The 16,287-nt window shown below is 39.5% G+C and overlaps 1 protein-coding gene across 1 annotated transcript in view; it reads left to right on the top strand.

Annotated features, from left to right (window-relative positions):
* LOC132092818 (monocarboxylate transporter 10-like) overlaps window positions 1–14,267 on the top strand; it is a 44,321-nt gene extending 30,054 nt beyond the window's left edge. The window contains exons 4-6 of the mRNA XM_059499242.1: window positions 4,425–4,568; window positions 4,721–4,949; window positions 12,548–14,267. Coding sequence (XP_059355225.1) covers window positions 4,425–4,568; window positions 4,721–4,949; window positions 12,548–12,780 — 606 coding nt within the window. The 3' untranslated portion in view covers window positions 12,781–14,267. The remainder of the gene's footprint in view (window positions 1–4,424; window positions 4,569–4,720; window positions 4,950–12,547) is intronic.
* Window positions 14,268–16,287: the final 2,020 nt, after the last annotated feature.

Genomic DNA, 16,287 nt, shown 5'->3' on the forward strand with positions numbered 1-16,287 from the left:
AAAGACTGCACTGACAGGGACTGGAGCTTACAAGCTTCTGCAGAACGCATCAAAGCAGCAGTTCACGTGACTGTAGCTTCAAGTTAAATTGTGCTTTGTGTGAGGAGCAGACTGATATTTGCCTCAAATGTCCATGATGGTGAATGAACCAAACCTTCCTCGGATGAGCCACATCAGCAGAGTATCTGCGCGGTTCCTTCATCTGCGCGCTGGTCTTCTGCGTGGATGGAAGTTGATGCTGTGAGGTTTATTGAAATAAAAGGTCAATTTGATGTGAGAAGCACGGGCATAGCTGCAGACTGTGCTCTACACAAACATCGGCTCTGTTATTGTAGTATCTCCAGACGTGTTTTGCAGAGGCTGGATGATGGGCAGCACTGAAAGGGAAAGAGGTTGTTTATCTGTGGAGAGCCGTTCTCTCATTGGGAATCCTGTGGATGTTTTCCTGCCGCTCTCTCTGGGTCGAGGAGGTTAGCAGTGGATAAACACACATCTCAGCGTGTCATTGTCATCTGCCAGAGGCTGAAGAGCTCACTTGAACTGTTCAAGTCAAAACAAAAGCATGTTCCTCGAGTTTGGAGGGCACATGGCCTCACTGGGTTTGGGTGTTGTTGTGAAGTCCTCACAGCGATCGCTGCTTCGCTCCAAACAGCACACGTCACTTCAGGTTAACAGCAGGTTAACACCTCAAACTGGTTTCTTCAAGTATTCTCTGTTTATGTAGTCTCTAGTAGTCGTGTCTGTTAGCATGCAAGCTCTGATGTGCTCCTGTGTGGTCATCTAAAGCTCAGAACTTGCATGTGTCTTTTCCTGATTATTATTGGTTGCTTTCTGTTCCCTTGTGTAAAAGAAGCACACCATAACTAACTTTTTAAGAACAGCACTTCAAGTCAAGGTGATAATATTGCCAGTTTAATACCAAATATTAAGTGCCCCCAACTAAGAAAGCCCAAAGGTGACAGTTACAAGGATCCTCCATCGGTGACAGATTATTGAACTTATTATGATCTAAAAGGATATACAAGTTCGTGTTTATAAGTGTGAACTTTTCAGACACTTAATTGCATGCTATTTACATTCATATTCAAGGATTCAAAGGATTCAAAGCGAGTATTGTCAAATACACAGTGAGAAAAACAAGTTTCCCTGAGCAATGAAAGTCTTACTTTGCTGTCCACAATGAATGAATGAAAACTAATGAATAGTTTTCTTTCCCGTCGTTATATAGAGAATGCCCTGGTTAAGATTTTAAATTACTTATTGGTAATAGCTGGACTCTGGACTTTTTTCTGTATCCATTTTTCTTGATTTATTGGCATTCCACATAAAATCTTAATAGATATTTTGCAGTCCATAGGAATTGTCGGTAGTTCCTTCCTCATATCTCTCACGTCATACTTGGTCTGAACAACTAAGCCAGTTTCAATTTAAGTCATCTGATATCATGACAGGTGTCCCACAGGGATCCGTTCTGGGCTCTTTATTGTTTATCATTTATTGTGCCTACTCCCTTGTGTCCCACAGCTCACCCCATTTCATCACTCACTTACATTTTCTAAGCCATTTTGTTGGGATGTGTTATATATTCTTTATAGGTAAGTGTATCTGACTGTTTGCTGGAGGAAACCTCTGGTCTCATGATGCTGACAGTGTCATGATATTGCATTTCTGAAGCTGCTGAGGTCAGCAGTTATGCGCTGAAGCATTAAGAAATGCAGATGAGCACTTTTAGCAGTCAGAGTCCATTCTTTTATTCGTTTATGATCATGATCCAGCAGTTAAAGGTCAGCGGTTCACCTGCTGTCACACATGAACTGTCATCATCTGCACACTTTATCAAACTCATTGTGAAATTTCGTGGACTTGCTTCACATCTCATCTGTGATAGAACCATTTCTAAACCATTGAAGTTTTTTTGATTCATAACAGATTTTTCTTTAAAAAAGGCGTACTCAAGTATAAACAGCTCAGAACACTACCACGCCTCCACGTTTTCAGCACACAGCTAATATAATCATCATACACACTATTGCAGTTGGAAGCTTTGTTTCTGAATGCCCAAAGTAAAGACATAGTGTAGATTAAACAGACTCTTGTAAAGCCAGTCAGACTATTCATAAATCAAATGCATGTGAAAACTGAATGAAATGTAGCCATATGTAAACAATGATTTAAACACAACTCCAGCACAATCTGAGTATTGTAAATGCTCAAGACAATTATCACTACCTGCACGTCACAGCCATTGCCATTTTCCATGTGACTTTCCAAAGGTTTGAGTATTTCTCATTTCAAAACATTTACATTTACAGTCATTAGACATTCATAAAGTGTTGAAAACTGGAATTGGTTGGTTTTCTATATTAACTGGTCATAAAATGTTCATCAAAGTCATAAGTTTTGACAAAATGTGCTTAAGCCAATACCACACAAACAATTATTATCTGTCATGGACAAACAAACCACTCATGGTCTACTCATGGAAGTTGTCAAAAAACAAATGTGGATCATCCAGGTCATGACAAGGTAAAGTTCAATTACTTTTTCCACAGCACTGTGAATGTTTTTATGGGGGATGTGTTCAATAAAGACATGAAAGATCATAATTGTGTGCATGTTATTTGCTTTAGCACACTGTGTTTGTCTATACTTGTGACTTTGATATGATTACATTTTTTGACCAAATATGCTAGAATGCTGCTCTAAAAATGCTGATATCTAAAAATCCCAATGCACTTTACTAAAGAATGATTGCTTGCGCTTCTGGTTTATGTAACTGGTTATTTGAACACATTTTGACAGATGCTGCCAAAACCATCACTCTTATAATTTCAAGAAACCCTCGTTTGTGTTAGCCAGCGGGATATCATGATGACCCACATAATGTATTCAAAACGCCCAATTCCTATGGTAAAATAAGGACGACTGACGGCCCGGGTCAGCGAGAGGGAATTTCAGAACTGTTGATGTGTTTATATGAACATAACAAATTTACATTTCTAAATGCCCTAAAGAAAGGCATAAAGAAGCATGCAGGGGTCTGGAGCTGATCCTGGCTGCCAGTCGTCCTCGAGTCTTCATGTGTTCAGCACAGGTCATGGATCAACTCAATCAGAACATGAGCAGACTGCCAGGCGTTATGTTGTTCTTCATGTTTATGCAGTGAAACTCTGTAAGTGTGTGTGTGTGTGTGTCGTGGGGCCGTGTGTGGGCCGCTCCTCTCGCAGCCCTCAGATTGGTGTGTTTTGGGAGGAGGAACCCAAACGCCCAGGATCCCATCTACATCTGCTCCTGTGTTTTCACGTTTCATTTTTCCATGTCCTCTTCTGTACTAATTGAACACCTCTGGTTCTGATCTGCTTACGTCTGTCTTTCTGAATGAGTGTGTGTGTGTGTGTGTGTGTAGGGTTCACTGTTAGGCTGTACAGCAGTAAGTATGTATAATAGACATCATGAAAACGGCTGGGAGGTGGTTCTGCTCACACACACACACACACACACATGTAGCGCTGTGCAGGAAGCGGGTTCAAGTGTCAGTTTGGAGTGCTGTAACAGAACAGTCCCTAAAACAGGCCCCTTTTCCTGTCTGTTCGCTCCGAGTGAATTCCTGTTTGTCCCCAACTCGCAAAAAACACACACACACACACGTACGCACGCACACACACACACACACACACACACACGAACAAGCGGTGGTTGCTTGAGAAACACAAGAGTCTTTCGAAAAGCACTAATGGCGTTCAGTTAACAATATGTGTGTGTGATTTTTCAGGCAGAGATGTTTCTGACTAGCTGAGACAAGCTTTTACTGTTTTGTCTGTTAATACATGCATCACATGAAATGAAGCCCAGCGGCTGGATTCATGACATGTCCTTAAGAATAAAACTCTTCTTAACTGCTGTTTTCTGCTTATTTTCTAATTTAAGAAAAATGGCTACAAATGTTTGATATTAAAAATGACAACTCTCTCATCATTTCCTCGCCCTCACGTCATTCCAAACCTGTATGAATGTCTTTCAGCTGTTGAACACAAAAATAGATTGAGGGTAAACCGAGCAGTTGTTGGTCATTGACTTCCATAGTATTTTTGCCCACATTATAGAAGTCAGTGAGGACCAGAAATTGTTTGGCTACCCATATTCTTCAAAATATTTTCTCATATCTAACACGGACTGTATTGGTAAAGCCCATGTGCTCCTGTCACGTCACATTCACAGCAGACACAAACAAAACACTTTCTGGAAAATGTAACCCTAGCATGATTTCTATGACGAGGACAGTGGTTATTCTTAATACAAATAAACAGAAGGTGTACACAGCTACCACAGTATTAAAGGGACAGGTCTGGGTGAAGTATGTGTCATGTGATAATGTGTTTGTGTGTGAGTGCCGTCTCTGATTAAGATCCTTCTGTCTCTCTCAGATGAAGCATGTGGAGGAGCGTTTTGGTCAAGATGCAAATAAAGAGGTTCTGCTCACATGTATCGGCATCACGTCTGGAGTGGGTCGTCTGATCTTCGGGAGAGTGGCTGACTACGTCCCTGGAGTCAACAAAGTCTTCCTGCAGGTGAGAGACTGATCAACACTGTGGAGTCTGGACACACACACACACACACACACACACAGGCACACACACAGGCACACACACACACACACACACACACACACAAAAGTCTGTTACGTGTGCCTTCAGTGGCTGTGATGTGTGTGTCTCTTCAGGTGTCCTCGTTCCTGGTGATCGGGGTGATGTCCATGATGATTCCTCTGTGTCACGTGTTCGGAGGGCTGATCGCCGTGTGTCTGCTCATGGGTCTCTTTGATGGATGCTTCATCTGCATCATGGCTCCCATTGCATTCGAGCTGGTCGGCTCCCAAAACGTGTCGCAGGCCATCGGCTTCCTCCTGGGCATGATGTCCGTCCCCATGACGGTCGGGCCACCCATCGCAGGTAATGAAGCCTGATCATCTTGTGCCACCTGCTGGCTGGAGTTCAGCTGCTGCTGCAAATGCAGAGAAACAACCCTCTCACAGAAGCATTCTTCACTGTAAAAACTGATCATAATTTTAACAGTAACAGCTATGGGGAAAATGTTAATTGGTTAACAGTAACTAAATAGAAAAAGAACAAGTCATCTAATAATTTACAGTGAAAAACTGTAAACTGACATTCCCTCGAATGTGACACTTACATTTTTGGTAACACTTTCTATGAAGCCTGTATTTATAATTTATTATAAAAGTATTCTTAAGGGATTATGCATAATGCATTATCAAAAACCTTATTTTTGTATCATCTCATGAGTAATCAGAATTTTTAATGCATTATAATATTTACTTATTTGTACTTTTACTTATTACTTATATAGCTTCTAAGATCATGATGATTTATAACACACAATGAACACACACTTAACTTACATTTACATGTATTCATTTAGCAGACGCTTTTATCCAAAGCGACTTACAAATGAGGACAGTGGAAGCAATCAAGAACAACAAAAAGAGCAATGATATATAAGAGCTATAACAAGTCTCAGTTAGGTTAACACAGTACAGGTAGCATGGGCTTTTAAATAATACAATAAATAAAAAGAAAACAGATAGAGTAGAAAAAGAATAGAGCAAGCAAGTGTTAGAGGTCTTTATATATATAGCTATGATGACTTTCACCTTGATATTTTAGCGCGGATGTATGCCTAACCGAATTGCACCGTAGGGGGCGAGAACGAGACTTTAAACCTGTGTGTATGCCTACTGAGAAATTACCACATCAAATGTGACGTGCTAACATGGATGCAGCTGAAGCCGCCGGGTTTGCTTCAGGGAATTTTCTCAGCTGCTCGGATTGAGTTGGGCAGGTCATTCCACCAGGAGGAACATTTAATTTAAAAGTCCGTAAAAGTGACTTTGTGCTTCTTTGGGATGGCACAATCAAGCGACGTTCACTTGAAGAACGCAAGCTTCTAGAGGCACATAAGTCTGAAGTAACAAATTTAGGTAAAGGGGTGCAGAGCCAGTGGTAGTTTTGTAGGTAAACATCAATGCCTTGAATTTTATGCGAGCAGCTATTGGTAGCCAGTGCAAATTGATAAACAGATGTGTGACATGTATTATTTTTGGCTCATTAAAAATTAATCTTGCTGCCGCGTTCTGAATTAATTGTAAAGGTTTGATAGAATTGGCTGGAAGACCTGCCAAGAGAGCATTGCAATAGTCCAGCCTGGACAGAACAAGAGCTTGAACAAGGAGTTGTGCAGCATGTTCCCAAAGAAAGGGCTTGATCTTCTTGATGTTGAATAAAGCAAATCTGCAGGATCGGACAGTTTTAGCAATGTGGTCTGAGAAAGTCAGCTGATCATCAATCATAACTCCAAGGCTTCTAGCTGTTTTTGAAGGAGTTATGGTTGATGTGCCTAACTTGATGGTGAAATTGTGATGAAACGATGGGTTTGCTGGAATCACAAGCAGTTCTGTCTTGGCAAGGTTGAGTTGAAGATGATGGTCCATCATCCAGCAAGAAATGTCTGTTAGACAAGCTGAGATGCGAATAGCTACCGTCGGATCATCAGGATGGAATGAGAGGTAGAGTTGAGTGTCATCAGCATAGCAGTGGTATGAAAAGCCATGTTTCTGAATGACAGAACCTAAAGATGCCATGTAGACAGAGAAGAGAAGTGGTCCAAGAACTGAGCCCTGAGGCACCCCAGTAGTTAGATGTTGTGATTTGGACACCTCACCTCTCCAAGATACTTTGAAGGACCAATCTCAAACCACTAGAACGGTGTTCGCGTAGAACATCAGATAACCAAGGGGCAGAAGGGGTGTTACAGGCTGGCCTGGAAGATAAGGGGCAAACAGTGTCTAAACAAGATGTAAGAGTGGAGCAGAAAGTATCAGTAGCACTGTTAGCATCAAACGATGCAAACAGTTTAGGGGAAGGAAGTGAAGATGAAACCATTGCAGATAGCCGGGAGGGTGAAAGTGTGCGTAGGTTACGTCGAAAGATGACATGTGGAGGGGTAAGTGATGTGTCAGGGACCATGTTGAGGTTAAGAGTGAGGAGGAAGTGATCCGACGTGTGCAGTGGAGTAACCAGAACATGATCAGTAGAGCAGTTTCGTGTATAAATAATGTCCAGTTGGTTGCCTGATTTGTGAGTAGCAGTAGTTGACACTCGGTTGAGATCAAAAGTGGCAAGCAGAGTGTGGAAATCAGCAAACAGAGGTTTATCTAGATGGATGTTGAAATCTCCAAGCATAACTAGAGGAGTACCATCCTCAGAAAAGGTTGAGAGCAACACATCTAATTCATCCAGAAAGTTACCCAGTGGTCCTGGGGGTCGATAGACAACTACAAAATGTATTTTAAGAGGGTAGGTAACAGTAACTGAATGAGATTCAAAGGAGCTGTTGATACCCAAAGATGGTAAAGAATTAAATTTCCAGTCATTAGAGATGAGCAGACCAGTACCTCCACCTCTTCCAGTCAAACGGGGGGAGTGGGAAAATGAGAAATTATTGGAGAGTGCTGCAGGTGTAGCAGTGTCCTCTGGTTTGATCCAGGTCTCTGTTAGGGCCATGAGATTAAGCTTTGAATGACTAATAATAGAAGTAATGAAATCGGCTTTGTTAACAGCAGACTGGCAATTCCAGAGACCAATAGAAAAAGAAAGTAGTGTATTAGCAGATATAGGCAAAGTGTGCAGATTGTTAAGATTGCGCTGTCTACATTGTGTGATGTGTGGTTTGAGAGTGGTAGTGATAGTAGGGATCTGGAAACACATAGTAAGATTTGGTTATAAAAAAACAACAACTGAAACAGAAATGAAACAAGGAGAAGTAAAAAGAGATAAATCAAAACAATACTTATATTCCCTGCCGGTGTCCCTGTCCGGTGGAGTTGCACGGTAGGGTCGTTGGTCTTTACACTCTTCGGTCTTCACACGAGGAGGGCTTAACTGGAGGGCTGCTGCGGTATACTAACCTTTATTTTTAATTTTTTATACCAGAAAAAGCAGAAATTGAATTCAGCTGAACGCACTTTACTGTATATCACAAGAAAGGTCTAAGCAAGCGCACAACACTGACAACGTATGCGATAGAGTACGAGACCAAACGCAGCACGTCTCAACACAGTAAACAAACAAGTGTTTCCTAGCAACGACAACTGCGCTAAACACTAATGAGACAAGAAATAAACACACATACGATCTGGTGATCTACACCGATGATCTTAACTCACAATGGATTGTATTATAAGTCTCATAGCTTGCCATTGTTAACTTGTTACATTACTTAAAGCAGACAAAGGCCACTTATAAATAACAACAACAACAACAATAAATATAAAAATGTTTTTTCTTAAACAACCATAAGATCATATATCTGATCAGATGAATGTGCAATATGGTGCATTTGATTTTAACTTTATTTATTGTAATATCAGTAAGATACTGTACAGATCTTAAATAAATAATTTCAAGATATGAAACTTATAATACATTTTAAATTAGTATTTTGGTTTGTTTGCTCCTTCTATATTTTAAAAGCTGGTAAATTAACATTTATGTCAGTCACAGTTTTTCTGAATTGCTAAAACACATTTAATGAAACCATCACTCATTTTCTCAAAGCCTTAAACACAAACACAAAGCTTCAAATTAAATCAAACAATCGCTTCAAACCCATTTCACCTGTGCTCAGAATCACACACACATTAGTCAGTAATATACACAATACAGAATCAGATCATTCTGTAGACACTACATCAACACATGGAGAACACTGTGTCCAGTGCATGGAGTTACAATCAAACAAAAAAACTGTTTATTGTATTTAGTAAATATTTAGCAATAAAATGCACACACACACAAAAGAAATCACACCTAAGTTTAGTGAATATATATATATATATACAATTTTCATAGTCATGAAAATAAAGAAAACTCTTTGAATGAGAATGAGAAGGTGTGTCCAAACTTTTGGTCTGTACTATATATATATATATATATATGTGTGTGTGGGTATGTGTGTGTGTGTGTGTGTGTGTGTATATATGAGCTGTGCTGGCAGAATGAGTGTGAATGTGCATGGTCTGATATTGAGCTACAAGCAATAGTGGAAGATGTCAGTTTTGGTCGAATTTGAGGTATTCCCCAAAATGAGTTCATTAAGCCCTCGTCTAGAGATCTGATGTGTAATATTACATCAGATCCATGCATGACAGTAGGTCTTATATACATCTGTCTCAATGTCAATCAAACGTTAAAAGACGGAATCATTTGCTGCTCTTGATTAAACTTCAGTTTATTTCACATCTTATTTTTAATAACAAAGGAAAAATAAAAAAACAGCTTTATTGTGATTAATAATATAGTAATTATTATTAAATAAGAACTGGAGGAAAAGATGCGAGGTTGCTCTGTGGTTTTGCTTTGGGACCTTCAGGGTTGTCTTTGCAGAGGTGTAGCTCAGTCAGATTCCAGTGTGAAAGTGACGAGAACTCATTAGTGAAAATCAGTTCGTTCCGACTCATTTTGCCAGCACAGGTCACATATACATCTAAGAGCAGTGTTTCTCAACCCTGGTCCTGAGCGTCCCCAACACTGCCTCCCTTATCTGACGTCTGTGTGTATGTGTGTGTGTGTGTGTGTGTGTGTGTGTGTTCACAAGAACATGCTCCATCACCGCAGCTCTGATTTAATTGTGATGGATTTACATTTATTCATTTAGCTGACGCTTTTATCAAAGGGATTTCAAATCTCAAATTTCAAATGGATTTATTAAAACATTCAATTCAGGTTAATACAGCTACATATAAACAAACCTGTTAATACACAAAAGTACAACAAAATTAAAATAACAAATAATAAAAAGGCAAACAAAGCAATGTAAGATTGTAGGATTTGGTGATGTAAAAGCTGATATGTGTGAAAGTCATCTGTCATTCTGTACATCAGTGTCCAAACACTGTCCATAGCTGCAGTAAATACATTCATTCCCCAGTTGGGTGCTTATTAAGTCCTGTGTGACCTATTCTCAGACGAGTTATAATATTCCCTTCACTTTGGTTCCTGCTCTTCCTCCTCCAAGCACCACCCACATAGCAACATTGTGTGCGGCCCAGATCCGGCCCACATCTGGCACCCATGGAAAGATGATCTGGCCCACATGCAGCGTGGAATGATGGCACTTGGGCGGACCGCTCCTGTTTGCCAGAACTGAGCCACAAGCAGGCCATAGCAATGCCACATGTCAGCCAAGAGTAAAGAAATTAACCAGAACTGGACCTTATCTGAGCCACAAAATCGGTTTATATATTAAATATGAATTTCCGCCTTAATAAGCCTGTTAACAAGCAGAATAACTGAAGTAAAGAAAATAACAGAGAAAGAGATAAGCAGAAACACAAGAACTACAACTGACTTCAGCCACAACCTTAGATGAAATCAACTGAAGATAAAAGAAGACATTAAATCTCTCAAGATCTCACCAGAGGAGGATTAAACAACTCCACAAACAGCATTACCAGCTTCACTTATTACTAACCAGATTGACTTTATTTCTGTTGGACATCTACAAAAGTTTTATTGAGAATTAAGAAAGGTTTAATTCTAATGTGTTTCACCATAACAGTGATTAGTGTTTCCATTAGTTGGGCTCTTAACTCTTATTATATAGTTCGTCTTTTTTGGCTGCTGTGACAGTGTTTGTTAAACGCATTTGCGGCATCAAAGAAAGCTAAAGAGAATTGAGGTCAGGTGATGGCGGTTATCTGTTGATGATTTTATAATCCTCATGAAACATGCTGATTTGCTGATATTTTATTTAAATCTAACAATTGTTTCATTAATATATTCACATCACAAACTATGTGTTTCTCCAGCATGAGGTCAAGCAATATTACAACAATCAGTTAGAAGTTTTTAAAGAATTCAATCTATGATGCCACACACAGACATCAACAATCAGCACATGAATCTCAACAATGGTGACAATCAAATGTACCTTGCTGCAATGCATGCTGGGTATTAGCATAGTACAAAACTCCCAGCATGCATTGCAACATGAATAAATTATGCAGCTGAATTGTCCTATTATTATGTTTAATTCTAAATATTTGCTTATATTTTGCTTTTGTTTTTGTTGTGACAGTAGCTTTTCAGTGAAGTTCTGAATTGATCAGTTTATCTAAATATTTTTGATTGTCACCATTATTGAGATTCATGTGCTGATTGTTTATATCTGTGTGTGTCAGCATAAGTTAAGTTTTTTAAACTCATGTTTGTTAAAAGATTTTAACTGATTGTTATAATACTGCTGGATCTCATGTGGCAGAAACACAGGGTTTGTAATATGAATATATTACTGGAACAACATAATTGTTCGATTAAAAAAAAAAAAACATCAATGAACATCAGTGTACTTCATGATGATTAAAAAACCATCAACAGATAACAGCCGACACTTGATATCATGTCACTCTAGCTTTCTTTGAAGCTGCAAATGTGTTTAACAAACACACTGTCACAGCAGCCAAAAAAGACAAACTATATAATAAGAGTTAAGAGCCCAACTAATGGAAACACTAATCACTGTTATGGTGACACACATTAGAGTTAAACCTCTGTTAATTCTCAATAAAAAACTTTTGTAGATGTCTAACATAAATAAAGTCAATCTGGTTAGTAATAAGAGAAGCTGGTAGAGCTGTTTGTGGAGTTGTTTAATCCTCCTCTGCTGAGATCTTGAGAGATTTAATGTCTTCTTTTATCTTCAGTTGATTTCATCTAAGGTTGTGGCTGAAGTCAGTTGTAGTTCTTGTGTTTCTGCTTATCTCTTTCTCTGTTATTTTCTTTACTTCAGTTATTCTGCTTGTTAACAGGCTTATTAAGGCTGAAATTACTTCATATTTAATACACACAGATTTTGTGGCTCAGATAAGGTCCAGTTCTGGTTAATTTCTTTACTCTTGGCTGACATGTGGCATTGCTATGGCCTGCTTGTGGCTCAGTTCTGGCAAACAGGAGCGGTCCGCCCAAGTGCCATCATTCCACGCTGCATGTGGGCCAGATCATCTTTCCATGGGTGCCAGATGTGGGCCGGATCTGGGCCGACACAATGTTGCTATGTGGGCAGCGTGTTTTTGTATACTGTATTATATAAATGTCCACCTGTTTCAATACCATCCCAATATATATCTGCCATACTGATTGCACATATTTCCTAATGTATGCTTTAGCTTCTGCTTTGCTTAATGGAACTTGTTTTAATTTTAGAGTTTGTTTAGACATAATATCCACCTTCTCATTCTCTTCCACACCAACATGAGCAGGAACACATTGCTAACTCTCTCTACCACATGACTTTACTTAAGGAAACCTAAAACACTCTAGCATCCCTGGTGGTAGGGAAGAAAACTGCTCATGTCTGATTAATGTGGAAATGCATTAATACCACTTCTGAACAGCTTTCAAATGTGAAAGACAGAAGCACTTTTGCGGTGTAAACGTGGCTTGTTGACCTGACTGTCTGTCTCTGTACGCAGGCTTCCTCAGAGACCGTCTGGGCAGCTATGACGTGGCCTTTTACCTGGCAGGCATTCCTCCCATCATCGGGGGGGCCATGCTGTGTCTGATCCCGTGGGTGGAGGCGCGGAGGAAGAGGAAGGAGGCGCAGACAGGAGGAGACACCACCGAGAAGATGCTGGAGAGCAAGAGTGGCACACAGGACGACACAGACGGAGAGATGAAGACCAAGGACCCCGAATCTGTCATCTGAGAGCCGTGAAGGTTTACAGCGGAGAGACTGATAGATCTGTGTGTGTGTGTGTGTGTGTGTGTGTGTGTGTGTGTGTTCTCTATCCCTGCAGGATCATCAGCATAAAACGGGGCTTCTCCACAATTGTGATTTTTGAGCTATGCATCTTTCAGAATGTTTTCTTGAATATTTTTGTACAGAGTTTCTAGGCTTTAAAAGGGAAATGTTAGACAATCATTGGTTAAGAAGGCATGATGTTTGCTGGTGAAGCCCTGAGAGATGATGCATGGGATTTCATTTTAACCAGTTTATGTTTGCTTTACTCTTAGAATCTAGCTATGAATTGTTTTATGTCAGACTATATGAAGTCACTCGTCTGATTGTTTTAAAGGGGAACATCAGCCATGCAATATGTATTCATTCCTCTTGAGTTTGGAAAATTTGAAACATGTTTTTGCAAATGCACATTTTAGCCATGAGTGTTATTAGAGGAAACGTCACTGCATGGAGACAGTGTTTTTATATGCAATTACCTGTGATGTATTTGACTGAGAAGTAGCAGCTGAGGAATCATTAATGCTGCTTTAATGCTGTGTCAGTGTTCTCGGTGAGAGTTAGTATCGAGCGGGTCGAGGAACGTTTACAGGATGATTTTCATCTGTTCCAGCCCCTTCAGCGCAGACATCAGTGTTTGACATGAACTGGGATTGTTCTCTGTTTTAAGGAATGTGTTGCGTTGGTTGGTTAGATCGAGCCAAACTGGCAGTGTGAGCTCATGTTCACATTCACAGCCGCTGAGGCCTTGACTGAAAAAGTCCCGCTGTATCTCACATGATCGGTCTGCAGGAGATCTGGTCCTGTGATCTACCTCAATTAAGATGATTCTGGAAATATCAGAGGATCGTAAGGGAATAAAGAGAGACGCGTGTCTGTCCACAGTCACAGAACGATGACCACCAAGTGCTCGTACGTCATCCGTATCCCTGCTCTCTTCCTTCTTCTTTTTTGAGTTTTATATCTTGTGTTTCACAGATGTTTTACAACAAGCATTAGTGCCTTGACAATATGATTGTTGAACAGAGATGAATTCTTAATGAGAATGGAATATTAACCAGCAGCTTCCAAAGCATGTATTTGACTCATTTCAATACGACACAAACACATTTCACAGAAAAAAACAACCTTTATCTGAACCTTAGCAGCAATATGTGCAGAGTGTCTGTCTGTCAAATTCATTGGTTTATTCAATTCTTTCTTTTTAAAAACCATTTCCATGTTTTTGAGAAGATTGTCTCTTTTTTTTTAACTTTTTGTACATGATCCAATTTGTATTTGATTTTTAAATGTATACTGTTCATGTAAATCATTGTTGTACACCAAACCAGAAAGGGTTGTGCTGCACACGCACACACACACACACACACACACACACACACACACACACACACACACACACACAATCACACACACCCACCTACACACACACACACACACACACAATCACACACCCACCTACACACACACACACACACACACACACACACACACAATCACACACACCCACCTACACACACACACACACAATCACACACACACACCTACACACACACACACACACACACACACACACACAATCACACACACACACAATGTAATATAACCGCGGGTTGGTTTTGATGGCTGGTTGGTTTGGTTTTGAAGTGATTTAATCAGGGTTATAATACATGCCAAATAACTCTAGGCCTCAGCTAAACACCAAATTATCGACTTAAGTTCTTGACGAATTGATTGAAAACTTTTCCTACATCTATTTGAGATTGTAACACTTAAAAAGCACATTTATTGAATAACAAGAAAAGCAAAATACACCATCGGTTGCAATTAAGAAAATAGGCTTGCAGTTTATTTTATAGTAGGTGCACACACTTACCATGTACTTACCAACAGAAAGCTAGTAGCTAGTTATCACTGGGTTATCATTAAAGTACACAGTATGTACGTCCAGAACAGGACTGTAAAATAAAGTGCTTCTGAAAATCATCAAATAACAAACACTTCACAATGGATCTGTTCTGCAACTACAGCTTCATTAGAATGGCCTGCATGATATTTCTATTTTTTGTATGTACTACACATTTGATTCTGAACTACAATAAAGAAAACATTATTGGTTTTATTAATGAAATTTTTGTTTTTGTTTTTTTTCATTATTTTGTCGTCATACCGTCAAAGAACTTTTTAAGAATCTACTGTCTGGTGAAATTCTTCCATTGATGTTAAAGGGTTCATCACGATACCATCAATGGCAAAACATTAATAACTTATTGTGCTATAGTTTAATCACCATTAAAAGCAAGATGATAACGCTCGAACTCAACGCTCTCTGCCACAATAAGAGTGTTTTATAACACACAGTTATAACAGCCAGAGACAAGCTAACACAAGAAGTATGAGGACCAAGATCCCAACTAAAGCAAACACCGTCCACCACAATGGTGACTTCAAATGATGTTGATGTAAATGATGTAAATTGATCCTCCTCTGCTGAGATCTTCAGAGATTTAATGTCTTTGATTTGCAGTTGATTTTACCACATGCTCAATCGTCATTTTTTTTCATTATTTCATAAAGATTATTTTATTTTCTTGATTTTAGGACAAACACAGTATCTGGAAATTACATTGAAATAACATGACTCTAAATCTAATGCATCCTGAGAGTGTTGATTTGGTCCAGAAACAGTATAAGTTATGTCTAAATGAACCTTAAATGATGTTGAAATATTTCCACTGACCACTTTTGAACTAGTTTTTAACCTTGTAAGGAGGTTCTGTGAACGTCTAAATCAGACGTACGGAAGACGTCAAAAAAAGACGTCCTAAAATCTTTCATTCTGGCTCCTCAGTGGACGTCTTTTCAACGTCTGCAAAGACATAAAAAGACGTCCACAAGACGTCAACTGGACATAACTTTGCCCAGTGGGTTGGCTTTCTAGCTAAAATTGCAGTTTTAAATTTTCACTGAGATAATTCGATAAAAGATTCAATAATGTGTTCACTGAACTGTTCAGTAGACCAGTCTTTCTCAATGGGTGAAACAACACTGCTGATCATTCAATACTTCAAGAGTGTTTTCACACAGCAGCGACCTGTCCCAGCATGCCTCTGATTCAAGGAAATGGACAAGAATCCAGTAACATTCACACACTGACGTCATATCAGTCTGATGGCACTGCTCCATCACAGTCCAGAGTGAGTAATATTGTATTTATAGGAAAAAAAGATGACCAACTAAACTGTGCATAATTTGTGTTTATGTAGCAGCTGTGGTGATGCACTGGTGTTTGCAGCATATATGTCAGACAACACTTCTATCTGGCATCCTTCCATTCCATATCTGTTTCATTTTCAGAAGGTGAGATGATGGGAATATGTGTGTCATCAATGCATCCAACCAGTGGTGTAGTCTAGTTTTTGTAATGGGTATACACGGACTTTCCCTCGCAGCCTCATACTCACAATCCCACAG

This window comes from Carassius carassius, chromosome 18 (genome assembly GCF_963082965.1).
Source record: "Carassius carassius chromosome 18, fCarCar2.1, whole genome shotgun sequence".
Taxonomy (NCBI): domain Eukaryota; kingdom Metazoa; phylum Chordata; class Actinopteri; order Cypriniformes; family Cyprinidae; genus Carassius; species Carassius carassius.